We start from the raw sequence: 16,677 nt of genomic DNA, 5'->3' as shown, positions 1-16,677 counted from the left end.
GGGGAGAGGAGCATCTGAATGGGATTTGGTCCCAGCAGAGTCGGAGGGGGCGTCGCTGACTCGCCTCCCCTTCTGCGACAGCCAGGTGGAAGAGCCTAGGTGCACACTTGGTGTTTGTTGTGTCAAAAAAGCCACCTGTATGCTGGGCTGCTGAAGCTCTGCTCATCCCTCCGTGTTTGGATACTGGCTCAGGGAGGGGAAAAGTTCCCAGTGCTCAAGAAAAACCCAGCTTGCCAGGTCGACAGCTTGTATACGCAAAACTGTTTATTATTTATTTTTTATTATGGGTGACTATTTAAACAGGCAGCTTCTGTAGCCTGAAGCAGTCCCATCCAGAAGAAGGCGTTATCCCTTCCATGCTGCCAAACTTTGCTTGGCCATCATTGGAGAATTCAAAAGTGGAGATAGCTGGAGGGGACGTCCCCAGCTTGTCAATGTTTTGGACTACAACTCCCATCCAGCCCAGCTACCATGGCTGTGCTTCCATCAGCATTAGCATCGCACAGCTGCGCTAGCTGGAGCAGGTGGGAGCTGTAGTCCAAAACATCTGGAGGGCACCAGGTTGGCCAAGGCTGGATGGGAGTATTGATTGCTTATGAGAAACAGTTGTGCAGTGATAGGGGTCAAGGGAAGATTCATTTTGAAAGACAGCTCCGTAACATTAAGCCCTGAGGAGCTGAACGCTACAGAAGATGAAGTCTTAAAATCCTCATGTTTTTCACCAAAAAAAATTCCTAGCTCCTTTCTTCCACCTTTTTGTTACATGACGGGTTACCAAGTTTTAAGAGAAAACAGTTGCATTCACTTACTCCCGGGCCATGGGTTAGCTTGATAACTCTTCCACGTTTTCTCCCTCTCTTTTGCTTCCAGAATCTGTGGCTCTTCAACCCTTTTAATATCCTTGTGGCTGGCTGCCAACAGCAATGATCTCCCTGACCAGAGGTAACCAGAGTGATTTTGCTTTAGCACCTGTGTACTCACCCACCCCAAAGAGTCAGAGGTCGTTGTCTTGGGATTGTGGTCCAAGTTGGTTACCCTGATTCCATAAACGAAGAAGTCCACTGCTTCATAGACGTTTTCAAGAATATGAAACTGGCATACCACTCTGCCCCAAAGCCACCCTTTGCAAAGAAATGGGGGGGGTGAGAGCAAGAGTCAGAGGAAGATAGCGTGATAGGAAGGTCACACCAGTGGTGGACTGGTGGGGCGGAAGGCAGGGAGCCCAACAGTAGGCAGAGCCAGAGCCAATGATAAACAGAGCCACAGCCAATGACAGGCAGAGCCAGCTGATTCTAGTTGTGTCTCCATCCTCCTCCCTGCTGAGTTCTACCCGGGGCCACACTGAGACTAAGGGCTGGAGGAGGCAGCTGACTACTAGGGCCACTCCCTGGACTGGCTGTAAGTAAGGTGGGGGCTGGCTCAGGGCAGACTGAGGTTGGTGGGGCAGTGCCCCATTTGCCCTAAAGAGCCAGCCTCCCTTGAGTGACACTCTCCTCACAGCCCTTGGATAGATGGAACACAATACGAACCAACTACTTTAGTCATCCAGATCAGAAATTACTGGCTAGAGTGCCCTTTTTTGTGCCAACACTTTCCCCCTCCCTGCCTCCTTAAAGGGTACCTTAGTTTCCCCCAAGGGAGTGCAGCAGGGAGGGGGAACCTGTGGCCCTCCAGATGTTATAGGACTTCAAACTCCAGCAGGGCCAGTGGTCAGGGATGATGGGACTTGCAGTTCAACATTGTCTGGAAGGCTGCCAGTTCCCCATCCCTGGAGTACAATCTCACCTCAGAAATCTATTATTGTTGTTGTTGCTTTATTTTATTTTATTTATTAGCCACCCTTCAAACTGAGGTCCCAGGGCAGATAACAACAGTTTAAAATACATAATTAAGAACAATTGGAAACAACATCACAAACACCACAAAAAACTAGAACTGGCAGCCTGCCATTCAAGTTTCCAGTGCAAAATATCTTGGGCTTTCATCATCACAGAGACACCAGGGCCAGAGACACACTACTCTGTGTCATAGTTAGTGACAGTTCTCAATTTTTTTTTGTGAGCTGCCTTGAGGGCCTTTGGCCAAAAGGTGGCATAGAAATAGAATAAATAAATAAATAAAATAAAAATAAATTTAAAACCCAATTTTTCCCTGTCTCTGTGGCTTCAGTGTGAATTGAGAGTATGGGGAAATTATGATTAATCGCTGCCATGATGAACAACATGGCCTCCACGGCAAGGACCAGTTGGTTTGGTCCTCCAGAACATAGATTCATGGCTAGAGGGGCCCTTTTCATTTTCACTCTAACCTACTGTCCAAACAAGTAAAGGATTCCTCTTCAGAATTCACACTGGAGAACGAGAAAAGCTGGGCAGCTGAAGCTGAAGCTGGTGCAAAATGCAGCAGCCAGACTGCTCACTGGAGCACTCTATCGCCAACATGCCACCGCACTGCTGAAAGAATTGCACTGGCTGCCTATTTGCTACTGGGCCAAGTTCAAGGTTCTGGCTTTGGTGTACAAAGCTCTATACAGCTCGGGGCCAGGATACCTGAAAGACCGTCTTAGCCCTTATATACCCAGTTGATCGCTGTGCTCTGCAGGTGAGGGCCTCCTGGCGATACCATCTTACCAGGAGGTTCATTCCGCACAACATAGGAAGCAGACCTTTAGTGTTGCGGCACCAACACCTCGGAATTCCCTACCCTTAAATATTAGACATATTAGTCTGTGTTATCTTTTTGGCGTCTACTGAAGACCTTCCTCTTTCAACAAGCCTTTTAAGTAGAGACCTTATCCCAGTCTACGTCTGTCTTGGAAAGATGTTTTTAAATATATTTTGTTTCAATGTTTTTAAAGAGCTTTGTTGTAAAGTTTTTTGTTTTTAAGATTTTTAGAGTGTTTTTAGTGTTTTTGTTTGCCACCCTGGGCTCCTTCCAGGAGGAAGGGCGGGATATAAATTTAATAAATATATAAATAAAAGCTGAAATCTAGAGTACTCATTTCCATAAAGAAGTGCAGTATTATGAATACTGCACAGAGGTAAACCACTGTGGATGTTAAAATGGACATTGATGTAGCCCTCATTACTCGTACACCAGCCGGAGAAGCCTTGTGGCATTCTAGCAACCAATGCTCCCGGTCGGAACTGGTCTGTCTGATGTGGGTTTTGCCTTTTGTTTTTGTCTATGCTGTCCCCTCTTGCAGAATTCCAGAACAAAGACGACGCCTACTGTTTTTCCTTAGCCAAGGCCCTTTATTGTGTCTCCACTCCGGTGACAGTTGGATTTTATGCGCCATGGGGACACTGTAAAAGCTTCCTCTTGGACAGGATCCGAGGTGAGTACTACTGTAAAGAAGGCCCACGAAAGGAAGTGCTCATCCACAAACTGCAAACCTAACCCACAGAACCCATTCTTACTGGGTGAGGCAGTGGCAAATAACAATAACAACAATGCACAAGTGGCTTTATAAAAGGGTTGGAATAAATGTGTGGTGGGCTGGTCTCTCAAGAGTGATGTGCTAAGATAGCAACAAGGATCCCTCTCCATTCCCAGAAACACTCTTGCCAAGACAATGGGGGACACACTGGTTTTGACATTTCTTTTTCTTGACACAGAATTTGAGTTTTACTGTTGCAGCATCTGGATTTTAAGTGTTTTGCTGCACCACAGATCTCCCTTTCCCGCTGGAATCGACTGCCTAACACTCTTTTTTTATTAAGTGGCATATAAATCTTCTTCAGCAAAATTAATTAATTAATTAATTAATTAAACCATTTACTGCTCCACTTAAAAGTACACCAAAAGGGTGAGAGCATTAGCCTTATTTACAGTACAAAGTATTTGTTTTAAGCACAAACTGTACAAGGCCTGGGTGAAAAAGAGCCTGGCTGCTGGATCAGGCCAAAGGGGGGCCATCTAGTCCAGCATCTTGTTATCCCAGGGGCCAACCAGATGTCCATTATGGAAAACTCACAAGCAGGACCTGCGGGCAACAGCACTCTCCCCACTCGTCATTCCTAGAAGCTGGTTCAGGGACATGCTGCCTCTGACGTTGGTAATAGTATATCACCAACATGCTTAGCATTCATTGATAGCCTTATCCTCCACAAATTTGTCCAACTCCCTTTTAAAGGCTTTTAAAGAAATAGGTCTTTACCTGACTCTGAAAAGAAAACCAGGTACCAGGTGAACCTCTCTGGGGAGGCTCTTCCACAACTGGGGTGTCATGTGGCGCCCTTCCCTGGCTCTCCCTGTCAGGTTCCTACCTGCACGTGGCTACTGCCTGTCACTAGGCACCACCAGGGACTCCACCAGTCCGGACTGTCCTTTTTTATGGTTTCTCTCCCCGCTCTAGCACAGATCTCAACAGATCCCCCTGCTAGGCAACCACCAGTCACGTCCCAATACTAGTATTCCCAGAGACTCTGAATACTGGTATTGTTATTCTCTTCACCGCTGCCACCATTTGTTACAGTTTCCCTTCAGCCTTGGTCATTACCTTACCCTCCCTTCTGGTCTGTGAAACCCCAGCCAAGGATCAGGCCTTTGGTAAACCAAATTAAGTATTTATTAAAGATAACAAAGCTAACAAGATTAACAAGATTTCTTCTTAAGGCACATAAGCATATGGTTTTACTCAATACTAATCCGAACTCCACCCCCCTCCTTCTCCACTCTCTCCTGGCAAACAACTCTCTAAACCCCACCAAGCAACCCACTCAGTTCACCTCATCCACCACCACCACCTCCCAGATTCCACTGTCTCTCTTCCTTTTATACGTTCAGCCATTTTAAACACTCAGCCAATCATCTCGCATTCTACTGCCTATTCACTCCCCCTATTTCACTCCACTTACCATGTATCTTCTAAACAACCAACACTTACCATATATACATTAATATAGGAACATCACATTTCCCCCCCCTTAAAACAACGGCAGAGTATTATTCCTGTTCCAGGATGTATACGTCGTGTTAACAAATAAAAGTCTCTATGGGGAAAATGTCTTTCTTTGTTCCTCCGTCTGGTCACGTCACTGCAGTCCCAGCCACTTGCCTGGAAAGTCCATCAGCCAGTACATTGTCCTTGCCTTTTATGAACTGGAAGTCCACTTGATAGTCCTGTAGGGTCCAGGACCACCTCTGCAGCATAGTGTTATGGTTTTTCATAGTCTGCAACCATAACAAGGCCCGATGATCCGTAGTCACTGTGAATCTTCGTCCCCACACGTATGGGCGCAACTTGTTCAGTCCCCACACGACCGCTAGGCACTCCTTCTGGACCGACGAATAGTTTTTCTCCCTTGGCGTCAGCTTGCGACTCAGGTACGCCACTGGATGTCTGGTGCCTTCTCTCTCCTGTAGCAAGACGACTCCCAGCGCCAGGTCCGACGCATCTGTAGCCACGATGAATGGTTTCTCATAGTCTGGTGCTATTAATATGGGTCCTTGGCACAAGGCTTGCTTCAGTAGATCAAAAGCCTTCTGACATTCATCCGTCCATACCACACACTCAGAACACTTCTTCTTTGTTAATTCATGCAAGGGGGTTGCTATTTCCCCAAAATTTCTCACAAACTTCCTATAAAATCCAGCCACACCCAGAAATGCCCTTACTTGTTTTTTTGGTTAAGGGGATCGGCCACGCTTGTATTGCCTCCACCTTGCTCCATAAGGGGGTGATTTTCCCACTCCCCACCTTATGTCCTAAATAGATTACTTCCTTTAGTCCAAACTGGCATTTCTTAGCTTTTATTGTGAGGCCTGCTTTTCTTAAGGCCTCCAATACTGTTGTCAGGTGTTGGACATGCTCAGGCACCGACTTGCTAAAAATGGCCACGTCATCGATATAGGCCACTGCAAAATCTGACATGCCTCGCAACACAGTATTGATTAGCCTCTGAAACGAACTTGGTGAGTTCCTTAGTCCCATGGGTAAGGTCACAAACTCATATAACCCATCTGGTGTACTGAAGGCAGTTTTGGCTCTGGATTGCTCGTCTAATTCCATTTGCCAAAATCCTTTACAGAGATCTAGTGTAGAGATAATGGTTGCTGCCCCCAATAACTCTAACATTGCGTCTACCCTAGGCATAGGATGCGCATCTGGGACAGTAATTTTATTGATTAGCCGATAATCAATGCAAAACCTTGTCGTTCCATCTTTTTTCAGAACCAGGACAATACTTGAGGCCCAGGGACTGATGGATTCCCTGATCACTCCTAATTCCAGCATATCTTCCACCTCCTTTTTGATCTCATTCAAAACTTTCCCATTCACACGGTACGGAACAGATCTGATTGGGGCATGATCTCCAGTATCAATGGAATGTATAACTATACTGGTTCGGCCAGGTTTGTTACTAAAGAGATTCCTATAGGTTTTCAAAACTCTCAGAATCTCTTCTTTTACTTCCTCCTTCACCTCCTCTGACCATTCCACTTGATCTACCCCTCCTTTGTCTTTGCTTTCCTGTACCAAATCTGGAAGTTCAGGCCCACTTCCCTCAGGGAATAAGGTAACTTGCAACACCTGTACATCCCTGGTATGGTAAGGCTTCAACATATTTACATGAACCACTTTGCTTTTGTTTAATTGGTCTGTGGTGATTACATACGTCACTGTGTCAAGCCTTTCTCTGATGGTATATGGTCCTTCCCAGTTAGCCTGTAATTTGTCATGTTTCCTGGGTATGAACGCCATAACCATATCTCCCACATCATACACACGTTCCCTGGCTGTTCTGTCATACCAGTAACGTTGCTTCTCCTGTGCTTGACTCAAATTCTTTTTCACCACCTCCATCATTGATGTTAATTTATTGCGGAATTCCAATACAAAATCTACTACAGATGTTTTGTAATCTCCCAGAGTTCCTTCCCATGAATTTTTTAATAGTTCCAAAGGTTCCCTCACTTTTCTAGTGAACATGAGTTCAAAGGGTGAGAAGCCTGTTGACTCTTGAGGGACTTCTCTGTATGCAAATAAGAAGCATCCCAAACGTTCATCCCAGTCTTGTGGGTGATCTTGAACATAGCTTCTGATCATGCCCTTCAAAACGCCATTGAATCTCTCTGTTAACCCATTAGTGGCGGGATGGTAAGTAGTGGTCTTTAGATGTTTTAGACCACAACATTTCCACATACATTGCATCACTTCTCCCATGAATACACTGCCTTGATCCGTCAGCACTTCATGAGGGAAACCCAGCCTCATAAAGATTTTTAATAAAGCCTCTGCCACTACAGGGGCTTCTACAGATCTTAGTGCTTCTGCGTCTGGGTACCTGGTGGCAAAATCCACCACCACCAATAGATATTTCTTGCCATGCCTTGTGGGTTTGGAAAAAGGGCCCACCAAATCTATTCCCACTCTATAAAAGGGTTGTCCAATTATAGGAAGGGGCTTTAAGGGTGCCTTAGTCTTTACTCCACTTTTTCCCACCTTTTGGCAGATACCACAAGATAGACAATGTTGTTTTACATCTTTGGAGATGTTTGGTCAATAATAGTGTGCAGCCAATCTCCTCTTGGTCTTTTTTATTCCCAGATGTCCTGCACATGGGACATCGTGGGCTACTTCTAGCAATCTGGTTCTGTATTTGCTAGGTACTATCTATTGCTTCACTGGTTCACATTCATCCTTTCTCTCAGCAGGCATCCACAGTCTATATAAAATCCCATTTTCACACACAACTTGATTCCTCAGTTTGTCAGTGAAAGGAATCTGTTGGGTCAGGGCTTGTTCCTTTATCTGCTTCAAACTTATATCTTTATACAGCTCTTCCCTGAATTGCTCTGCTTCTTTGTTATCAGAGACCACTTGATACAGTTTGTCTCCTTCAGCAGGCCTGCTAGTGGTTGCTATGGTGACCTGAGGCTGGTTAACAGATTCCACCCTGTTTGTTTCAGCCCCCCTTAATATGGCTTCTTTTTCTCTGCCAATTTGCTGTCTGGTCACTACATATATCTTTCCTTGGGCTCCCATTACATCTCTTCCCAGTATTACTGGTTCTTGTTGCTGGGCATTAATGCCTACTTTATATCGGCCCTCTCGGCCTCTCCAAGTCATTTCCACCAGGGCCACAGGCAAACTTTCTGGTTGACCCCTCACTCCTTGGATAGTCACAGTTTCCTGAGGTAATATTTCCTCAGATTTTATTAAATCTGGCCTCAGTAATGTCTGAGCGGCACCAGTATCAAGCAATGCCCAATAATTTGCCCCTTGTACACTCACTTCCTCTCTCAGACTTGAATCAAGGTCTGTTACTTCTGTCCAGTTTATCTGGCAGAACTGAACCTTTTTCGCTGTTTCTAAAGCCTTGGGCTCTGTTTTCACTGCCCTTGTCTGAGCAGGATTACTAATGGGGTTGGCAACCTCACATTGAAAACGTAGGTGCCCCGGTCTACCACATTTGTAGCATAATTTCTCCTCACTTTTAGGGTACACAGATCCACTCTGGGGTGTCCTGTGCCCTTCAGATTTTACTGGAGGACTCACTCGCTGTGGTACCACATCCCTTCTGCCAGCATTATATGGTCTGGGTTTAAAATCTCTTGATGTTTTCCCCACCCAGCCAGTTCTGTTGGAGGCGAAGTGATCCGCCATCTCTGCGGCCTCCTGCACCGATGTAGGGGAACGGTCTTTGACCAGGAGCCTTATTTCTGGTGGTAACTGATGGTATAATTGATCCAATATCATGAGGTTTTTCACCTCCTCCACAGACTGAGCTTTTGCACTTGTCAGCCATTTCCCAAATATGTCCATCAGTTTTGCCCCCAGCTCCACGAAAGACCTCCCTGTCTGTATCTGGCAGTTTCTGAAAAGCTTTCTAAAATAATCAGGCCCCAGTCTGAATCTTTTAAACACTGCTTCTTTGAATTCAGCATAGGTGACGGGCCTGTCTGAGGGGAAATATTGGTATACCTCAGCCAATTCCCCTTTGATCAGGTTTGATAAATACTGCATGTATTTATCTTCAGGTAGCCCCCACAACTGAGCTGCTTTTTCAAAGGTGCTGAGGTAAATTTGAGGATCTTGACCAGGCTCATAGACAGCAAAGTCCTTTGGAGTAATTTTTATTTTTGCTCCATCTCTGTCCTTTCTTGTTTCATCAGAATGAAACTTCTCTCTTCCAAATTTTAACTTTTCTACTTGTAATTCGGCATCCAATGCTCGTTGCTTCTCCCTCTCCTCAAACCCCCTTCTCATTCTCTCAGATTCCAACTCCCTCTGTTTGTCTTTTTCCTCAGCCTCCATCCTTAACTTCTCTCTCAAATACTCTATATAAGCGGGATTGCTTAAATATCCTTCTGGGGTCTCTTCCCTGACAGGTCGTTTTTGCTGGGCAGTAGCAAATCCTATAAGTGCTACCCTCAATTCATCTACCCCTTTACCCTCGTGAGGTAAATTGAATGTTATGCACTTCTCCACCAGCTCCTCTCTTTTCATTTTTATGTATTCAGCCATGGTGTTTGAGTTCACTCACTCTTTGCCACACACTCTTTGCCAGTCACTCTCACAAGAAATCTTGTTTTGTTATTTCTGTTTGCCACACCACTGTTCTGGATTCTCTAGTATTCGTATCTGGATTCTCTGTTGTTCGTATCCCACCGCTACTGCCACCACCTGTGACGCCCTTCCCTGGCTCTCCCTGTCAGGTTCCTACCTGCGCGTGGCTACTGCCTGTCCCTAGGCACCACCAGGGACTCCACCAGTCCGGACTGTCCTTTTTTATGGTTTCTCTCCCTGCTCTAGCACAGATCTCAACAGATCCCCCTGCTAGGCAACCACCAGTCACGTCCTAATACTAGCATTCCTAGAGACTCTGAATACTGGTATTGTTATTTTCACCGCTGCCACCATTTGTTACAGTTTCCCTTCAGCCTTGGTCATTACCTTACCCTCCCTTCTGGTCTGTGAAACCCCAGCCAAGGATCAGGCCTTTGGTAAACCAAATTAAGTATTTATTAAAGATAACAAAGCTAACAAGATTAACAAGATTTCTTCTTAAGGCACATAAGCATATGGTTTTACTCAATACTAATCCGAACTCCACCCCCCTCCTTCTCCACTCTCTCCTGGCAAACAACTCTCTAAACCCCACCAAGCAACCCACTCAGTTCACCTCATCCACCACCACCACCTCTCAGATTCCACTGTCTCTCTTCCTTTTATACGTTCAGCCATTTTAAACACTCAGCCAATCATCTAGCATTCTACTGCCCATTCACTCCCCCTCCTCTTTCACTCCACTTACCATGTATCTTCTAAACAACCAACACTTACCATATATACATTAATATAGGAACATCACATGTCACCACTGAGAAGGCCCTCTCCTTTGAGGCCACGTAAGGTTTGGGTAGGTGTAAAATCAACATGTTGTATAACCAAACGAAATCTAGAGAGGCCCTGGTTGGCTGGGTTGCAATCTTCTCAATCCCTGGACTAAATCTGTTCTTTCGCATCTCAGATTATATGCGTCTTCAGTCATGGAAAAAAGACCAGCAGGAATTCAAGCGGACTGGACTGAAGCAGCGAGGGACTTCAGGTTGGGATCTGGTCTCCATTGTCTTCCTTATGATCTTCTACCGTCCCATCTTGACCCAGCAGCACCGGCAGAGAACAAACTTTCAACACATCTTTATCCACTTCAGTGCCTGGGAATATGCCGGGAGTGACCATCTCTGGGCGGGTCTCATTACCGCCCTGTGCGATGGCATTGAAAGCCATTTTGGCCTCATCCCCATGAGTGTCTACAGGGCCATGGGCAGGAAATGCGGCATTGTGGAGGCCCCTTTCTGTAAGGAATGGGTCAGCAAGAAGTATCTCTGTCTGCCATTATGGGCTGCTATTCTCTTGGTGTCGGGTGTGGCTGTTGGGGTTGCTGCCCTCATCTTTGTTTACGGCATCCCTGTCGGCAATGCTTCTGGGGACGCCATTGCTATTGTTGAGGGCGTTGGGGCTACAGCGGTCGGAATCACTGCAGCGGCGGCTGTCAGGATGGCGGTCATGGTGGCACGAAATGTCATCATCACCCAGAAGGCCCAGCTGGAGAGGCAGATGAACCGGATGGACCTCAGCGCCCAGCTGGGCTTCATGAGCAACGTGAAGAGGGAAGTGAAGATCATTGCCAAGTTCCTCCAGTTCATGGAAATCTTTCAGCGGAGGAAACTGCGGGTGGTGCTGGAGATCACCAGCTTGGACAACTGTAGCCCTGACAAAGTGGTGGGCGTCCTCGATGCCATGAACATCCTCCTCTCGGACTATGAGGCACCTTTTGTCTCCATCCTGGTGGCTGACCCGAGTGTCATCGTGGACTGCGTGGAGAACTCCCTGTACATGAAAGGGATGGCCAGGAATGGCTATGAGTTCTTGAACCGCATAATCACTCTCCCCTTTTCGGTCCCCAAGATGGACAGCAACACCAAGATGCAACTGATTAAAAGAGCTGTAGACTTCAGGGAGGAGCAGGAGAGAAACCTTGAGGACGAGGATGGACTGGGAGAGGGGAACTTTCCACAGGAAAACCAGGCGAGGCTTCCCTCTGGGTCAGCCCTTGGCCTTTGCTGTGATTCTGCTGATCGGAATGCCCCCAGTCAAAACAGCGACGACAGCCAGGTGCCTTTAGTTGTTGTGAGACCTGCGAAGGAAGAGACACCAAAAAGAAGATGCAGGAAAGGCTTCAAAGCCAAGGACCTGATCCAGGAGGCCTTTGAGTTCCTGCTAGATGAAAGCATGAAGGAGTACATGACGGACAACATGGTGCACATGAAACGGATCATCAACACCATCTCCATCACCATCCGGCTCATGGCGACGGAAGTCCCCCGGGAAAAGCTCTGTCTGCAGAAGGTGGTGTCTTGGGTCCTCCTGGCCAACCAGTGGCCTTGCCGATTGAGCTGGATCTTACAGTGCATCGAGGACGATGAGCAGATGGGCTGCTTGGGCATGTGCCAAGGGTGCCAGCTGTCTCCCAACCTCTTCCTGGGGGAAGTGTACGAGAAGTACATGGAAGAGCTCGACATGATCAAAGGTCAGCTGGAGAAGCTGTTGGAGCTGGACAGAGACCCCGAGCTCTTCCACAGCTTCCTTGGGAGGTTCCGGGTGGAGGACGCCAACTTCTTCCTGCCCTACACGGTCAACCTGGACTCCTCCTTGAAGAGGCACATGGAGCTACTCCGAGGCAGCCACAGCTTAAAGCGAACCAAGCGAATCCACCAGCTTTCCAAGTGTGTCCTGCTGGGGTTGTCGGTGGATGAGGTCTGCAAGGAGGTAGGAGAATGCAGCCTTGGATTGCAGTACCCTTGTCAGGGACCACCAGCCCTGAACTGGGGGCCTCAGCATCCACTCGTGGTGGCTCTCAAGATAAGGTCCCTCAGGATCTGTGCCTGGGCTTGGTTCCTCTGACGAGTGCCCAGGGTCACCTCACCTGAGTGTCAGCTACATCCCTTAGGATTCCCACTGGCTTCCGTAAAGGTTCTGTGTCAAGGAGATCCCTTTGCCTCATGATAGGGCCGGCCTTGGTTGTCAGGCCTTTCCCTAACCCACACACGGCCTTGCGGAGCTGGCAGGGGTGACTTGTAGGCAGCTATCAAGTCACAAAGGGGCATCAGGAACCAGGCGCTGTGCCTGGGAGAGTCAAGCTAAAGCCAAGAACCCAGACCTGGGAGGATAATCTCACTGTCCTGGCAAGTTCCAGCCTGAACAGGAAGGCACTGTCATCCTTCCTGTGGAGGAGAACCAATAGCCAGCCTGTGTGGGAGGAGCCACTGCAGTATCTGGAATCAGCTTTGGCTGCGTAGGGAGGTGCTGCAACCTGTAGCTCATGGGGAGAGCATCTGCAAGAGGCCCCGTGCTCAGTCCCCAATGGCATCTCTGGATAGGGCTGGGAGGGTTCCCTACCTGAAACCCCTGCACACTGCTGCCAGTCAGTGCCTGCAGTACTGACCTAGATGGACCAACGGGTCTCTCTCAGTATAAGGCAGCTGTCCTATGTTCCTAACCTGCAGCCCTGTGCACAAGAGCTGTGTGATCCTCACCCTGGTGGCTCCGGATAGGCGCATCCACCAGAGCAGCCTTCCTTCTCCTTTGCCTTGATCCTCAGCGTCCTTCCTTTTCCTTGGTGTATCAATCCCATAATATCCCACAGCTTATGGAGGATCTCAGAACTCTGGGATGCAGACCTTGCCTCGGCTTCTTGTCCGGCTCACTCTAACGCTGGTGTGACCTTATCTGGGCTCGTAGGCACAGCCGTGGGCTGTAATGTGTACAAGAAGCCCCTAGCCCGAGTTTCTCTTCTGCACGTCCGCCAGCTGTGGCTTTGGGGGGGGGTGAGGTGAGGTTGGGGGAGCACTGGGTTGCCCCATTGCCAACCTGGTGCTCCCCCACCCTTACCTTGCCGCACCCCATCCCAACGAGCGCAGCCAGGTTGGGAAGATACCACTACGTCCTCATCCCCCCCGTCAAAAGCTGCCTTGTTTTTCTTAGCTCTGCATTAGGGGTGGGGAGGCTTCTGCAGTCTGAGGGCCACAAAAAGGCAAAAAGTGGGTCAAGCAACTCATGCCAACTTTCCTTTCTTCAACAGGCTGTTATTTACATGTGCACACATCCCGGCAGGCAAGAGGCCTCTTCCAGCCAGTCAAACACATAAGAACATAAGAAGAGCCTGCTGGATCAGGCCAGTGGCCCATCTAGTCCAGCATCCTGTTCTCACAGTGGCCAACCAGGTGCCTGGGGGAAGCCCACAAGCAGGACCCGAGTGCAAGAACACTCTCCCCTCCTGAGGCTTCCGGCAACTGGTTTTCAGAAGCATGCTGCCTCTGACTAGGGTGGCAGAGCACAGCCATCATGGCTAGTAGCCATTGATAGCCCTGTCCTCCATGAATTTGTCTAATCTTCTTTTAAAGCCATCCAAGCTGGTGGCCATTACTGCATCTTGTGGGAGCAAATTCCATAGTTTAACTATGCGCTGAGTAAAGAAGTACTTCCTTTTGTCTGTCCTGAATCTTCCAACATTCAGCTTCTTTGAATGTCCACGAGTTCTAGTATTATGAGAGAGGGAGAAGAACCTTTCTCTATCCACCCTCTCAATGCCATGCATAATTTTATACACTTCTATCATGTCTCCTCTGACCCGCCTTTTCTCTAAACTAAAAAGCCCCAAATGCTGCAACCTTTCCTCGTAAGGGAGTCGCTCCATCCCCTTGATCATTCTGGTTGCCCTCTTCTGAACCTTTTCCAACTCTATAATATCCTTTTTGAGATGAGGCGACCAGAACTGCACACAGTATTCCAAATGCGGCCGCACCATAGATTTATACAACGGCATTATGATATCGGCTGTTTTATTTTCAATACCTTTCCTAATTATTGCTAGCATGGAATTTGCCTTTTTCACAGCTGCCGCACACTGGGTCGACATTTTCATCGTGCTGTCCACTACAACCCCGAGGTCTCTCTCCTGGTCGGTCACTGCCAGTTCAGACCCCATGAGCGTATATGTGAAATTAAGATTTTTTGCTCCAATATGCATAATTTTACACTTGTTTATATTGAATTGCATTTGCCATTTTTCTGCCCATTCACTCAGTTTGGAGAGGTCTTTTTGGAGCTCTTCGCAATCCCTTTTTGTTTTAACAACCCTGAACAATTTAGTGTCGTCAGCAAACTTGGCCACTTCACTGCTCACTCCTAATTCTAGGTCATTAATGAACAAGTTGAAAAGTACAGGTCCCAATACCGATCCCTGAGGGACTCCACTTTCTACAGCCCTCCATTGGGAGAACTGTCCGTTTATTCCTACTCTCTGCTTTCTGCTTCTTAACCAATTCCTTATCCACAAGAGGACCTCTCCTCTTATTCCATGACTGCTAAGCTTCCTCAGAAGCCTTTGGTGAGGTACCTTGTCAAACGCTTTTTGAAAGTCTAAGTACACTATGTCCACTGGATCACCTCTATCTATATGCTTGTTGACACTCTCAAACACACTCAAGGCAGGTCTGAAGCTGGGTCGGTGAGGGGTGTGGCCTGGGGAGAGTTTCAAGGGCCGCACAATGGGGCACTGAGGGCCACATTTGGCCCCCTGTCTGAAATTCCCAGCCCCTCCTCTACACACTCTTCTCACTTGGCCATCGAGCTTATTTAGAGAGCTATGGGGAATAAAATCTTTTTCTGTCATGGCGAGAGTTGCAGCCCTCCTGTGTTCACAACAGCAGAGGCTACTTCAGTAGGGCACGTGGGGCACTGCCCTACCAAGCTCAGTCTGCCCTCAGCCAACCCTCACCTGCTTATCCCCTTACTCACAGCCATTCTGGGAGGGGGGGCACTGTCTGTCAGCTTCCTCCTCAGTCTCAGTGCATTACAGAATGCAGGAAAGAGGGCAATGCCAGAATTGGTTGACTCCGCCTGTCATTGGCTCTAGTTCCACCTGCCCTGTGCTCTGGCGCCCCCTGCTGTTGGTCTCCACCCCTTCTGCCCTGCCAGTCCCAATTTGCCCCAGCCTCGACTAGTTCACAATAGGACATCTTCCTCTTTCAACAAGCCTTTTAAGTAGAGACCTTGTCCCAGTCTGCATCTGTGCTGGAACTGTTTTTAGGTTTTAAAAAAAAGATTTTAAAGATTTATTTTTAATGATGTTTTGTTTCTAAGTTGCTTTAAAGATGATTTTAGTTTTTTTGTTTGCCACTTTGGGCTCCTTCTGGGAGGAAGGGCAGGATATAAATGTAATTCATCATCATCATCATCACCTTTGTAGCTGAGCATTGCTATGGCTTCTGCTTCCCAGTTACTGAGGGGTAGTGAGAACAGGCGAATACTCTGGGCCACACCTCGCTGGAGGCTACGACAATGGGTTCCCTATGTCGGGGGTGGGGAACTTCAGTAGTGGGGGCCAAAAGTTGCCCTCCAGGCCTGTCTGACTCTTGTGACTCTCCCCTGGCCACGCCCCCTACTGGCCCTGCTTCACGCCCACTTTGAATGCTTTTGCCTGACTAGTATATGTCTGTGAATTCTCAGCATGTTTCTTTTCATCCATGGTTCCGCCCACTTTTGCCTATGGCCTGCCCACCACTGGCATGTGGCTCTCGAAAGTTTTCCCAAAAGGGAATGTGGCCCTTGGGCTGAAAAAGTTTATCCATCCCTGACCTATGTGGTAAGGGCCATGCTGTGGGGTGTCTTTGAGCTGCCTGTGCATGGGATGTGAACGTCTGTTTTTTCTCTTTTCCAGATGGACAAACTTGGCTTGAAAGAGGAGAATGCCCAGCAGTATAAAGAGAGGTTGCAGGAGCACAATCTGAACGGGCGGGCTTTGGCCTACAGTGACAGAAATGAAATCAGAGAGGCTCTTGGCATGGGCCTGGGGGAGTGGATGGCCTTCAGCGCGTATTTCCTTGGCCGGGTGTCCCCTCACAGCTGTTACCCTTCTGCATCATCTCCAGTGCCGCTCTTTGCAGAGAAGAACTGGCTAAGAGGACAAGAGAATATGCCCAGAGGGAGTAGGTTGTCCATGAACCTTTCCAAGGAAAGCCTTCTCTGTTAAACTGGTTTCTAAGCATCTGAGATGTACTGGAGCGGTTGCTGGACCCTAGAGCAAGACCTGGACTTGCTAGAACTGCTTCTGCATCTGTTTAGTTCTCATGGTAGGTTTGGCCGAGTGCTGAAGATGAAGGTGG

The 16,677-nt window shown here is 47.9% G+C and overlaps 1 protein-coding gene across 1 annotated transcript; it reads left to right on the top strand.

Annotated features, from left to right (window-relative positions):
* Positions 1-3,277: 3,277 nt before the first annotated feature.
* LOC133370630 (NTPase KAP family P-loop domain-containing protein 1-like) lies at positions 3,278-16,677 on the top strand. Its single transcript, XM_061597215.1, has 3 exons — positions 3,278-3,337; positions 10,479-12,280; positions 16,233-16,677. Exons 2-3 carry the CDS (start codon positions 10,484-10,486, stop codon positions 16,542-16,544), a joined length of 2,109 nt encoding a protein of 702 aa, XP_061453199.1. The 5' UTR covers positions 3,278-3,337; positions 10,479-10,483; the 3' UTR covers positions 16,545-16,677.

This window comes from Rhineura floridana, chromosome 15, assembly GCF_030035675.1.
Source record: "Rhineura floridana isolate rRhiFlo1 chromosome 15, rRhiFlo1.hap2, whole genome shotgun sequence".
NCBI lineage: Eukaryota > Metazoa > Chordata > Lepidosauria > Squamata > Rhineuridae > Rhineura > Rhineura floridana.
This window is presented reverse-complemented; position numbering and strand designations above follow the sequence as displayed.

What these genes read in the sequence shown, in the direction of transcription:
- LOC133370630 (XM_061597215.1), top strand. Translation starts at nt 10,484, where the DNA reads ATGCGTCTTCAGTCATGGAAAAAAGACCAGCAGGAATTCAAGCGGACT. An exon ending in TGGATGAGGTCTGCAAGGAG is followed by an intron (nt 12,281 to 16,232) that starts GTAGGAGAATGC and finishes TCTCTTTTCCAG; the next exon opens with ATGGACAAACTTGGCTTGAA.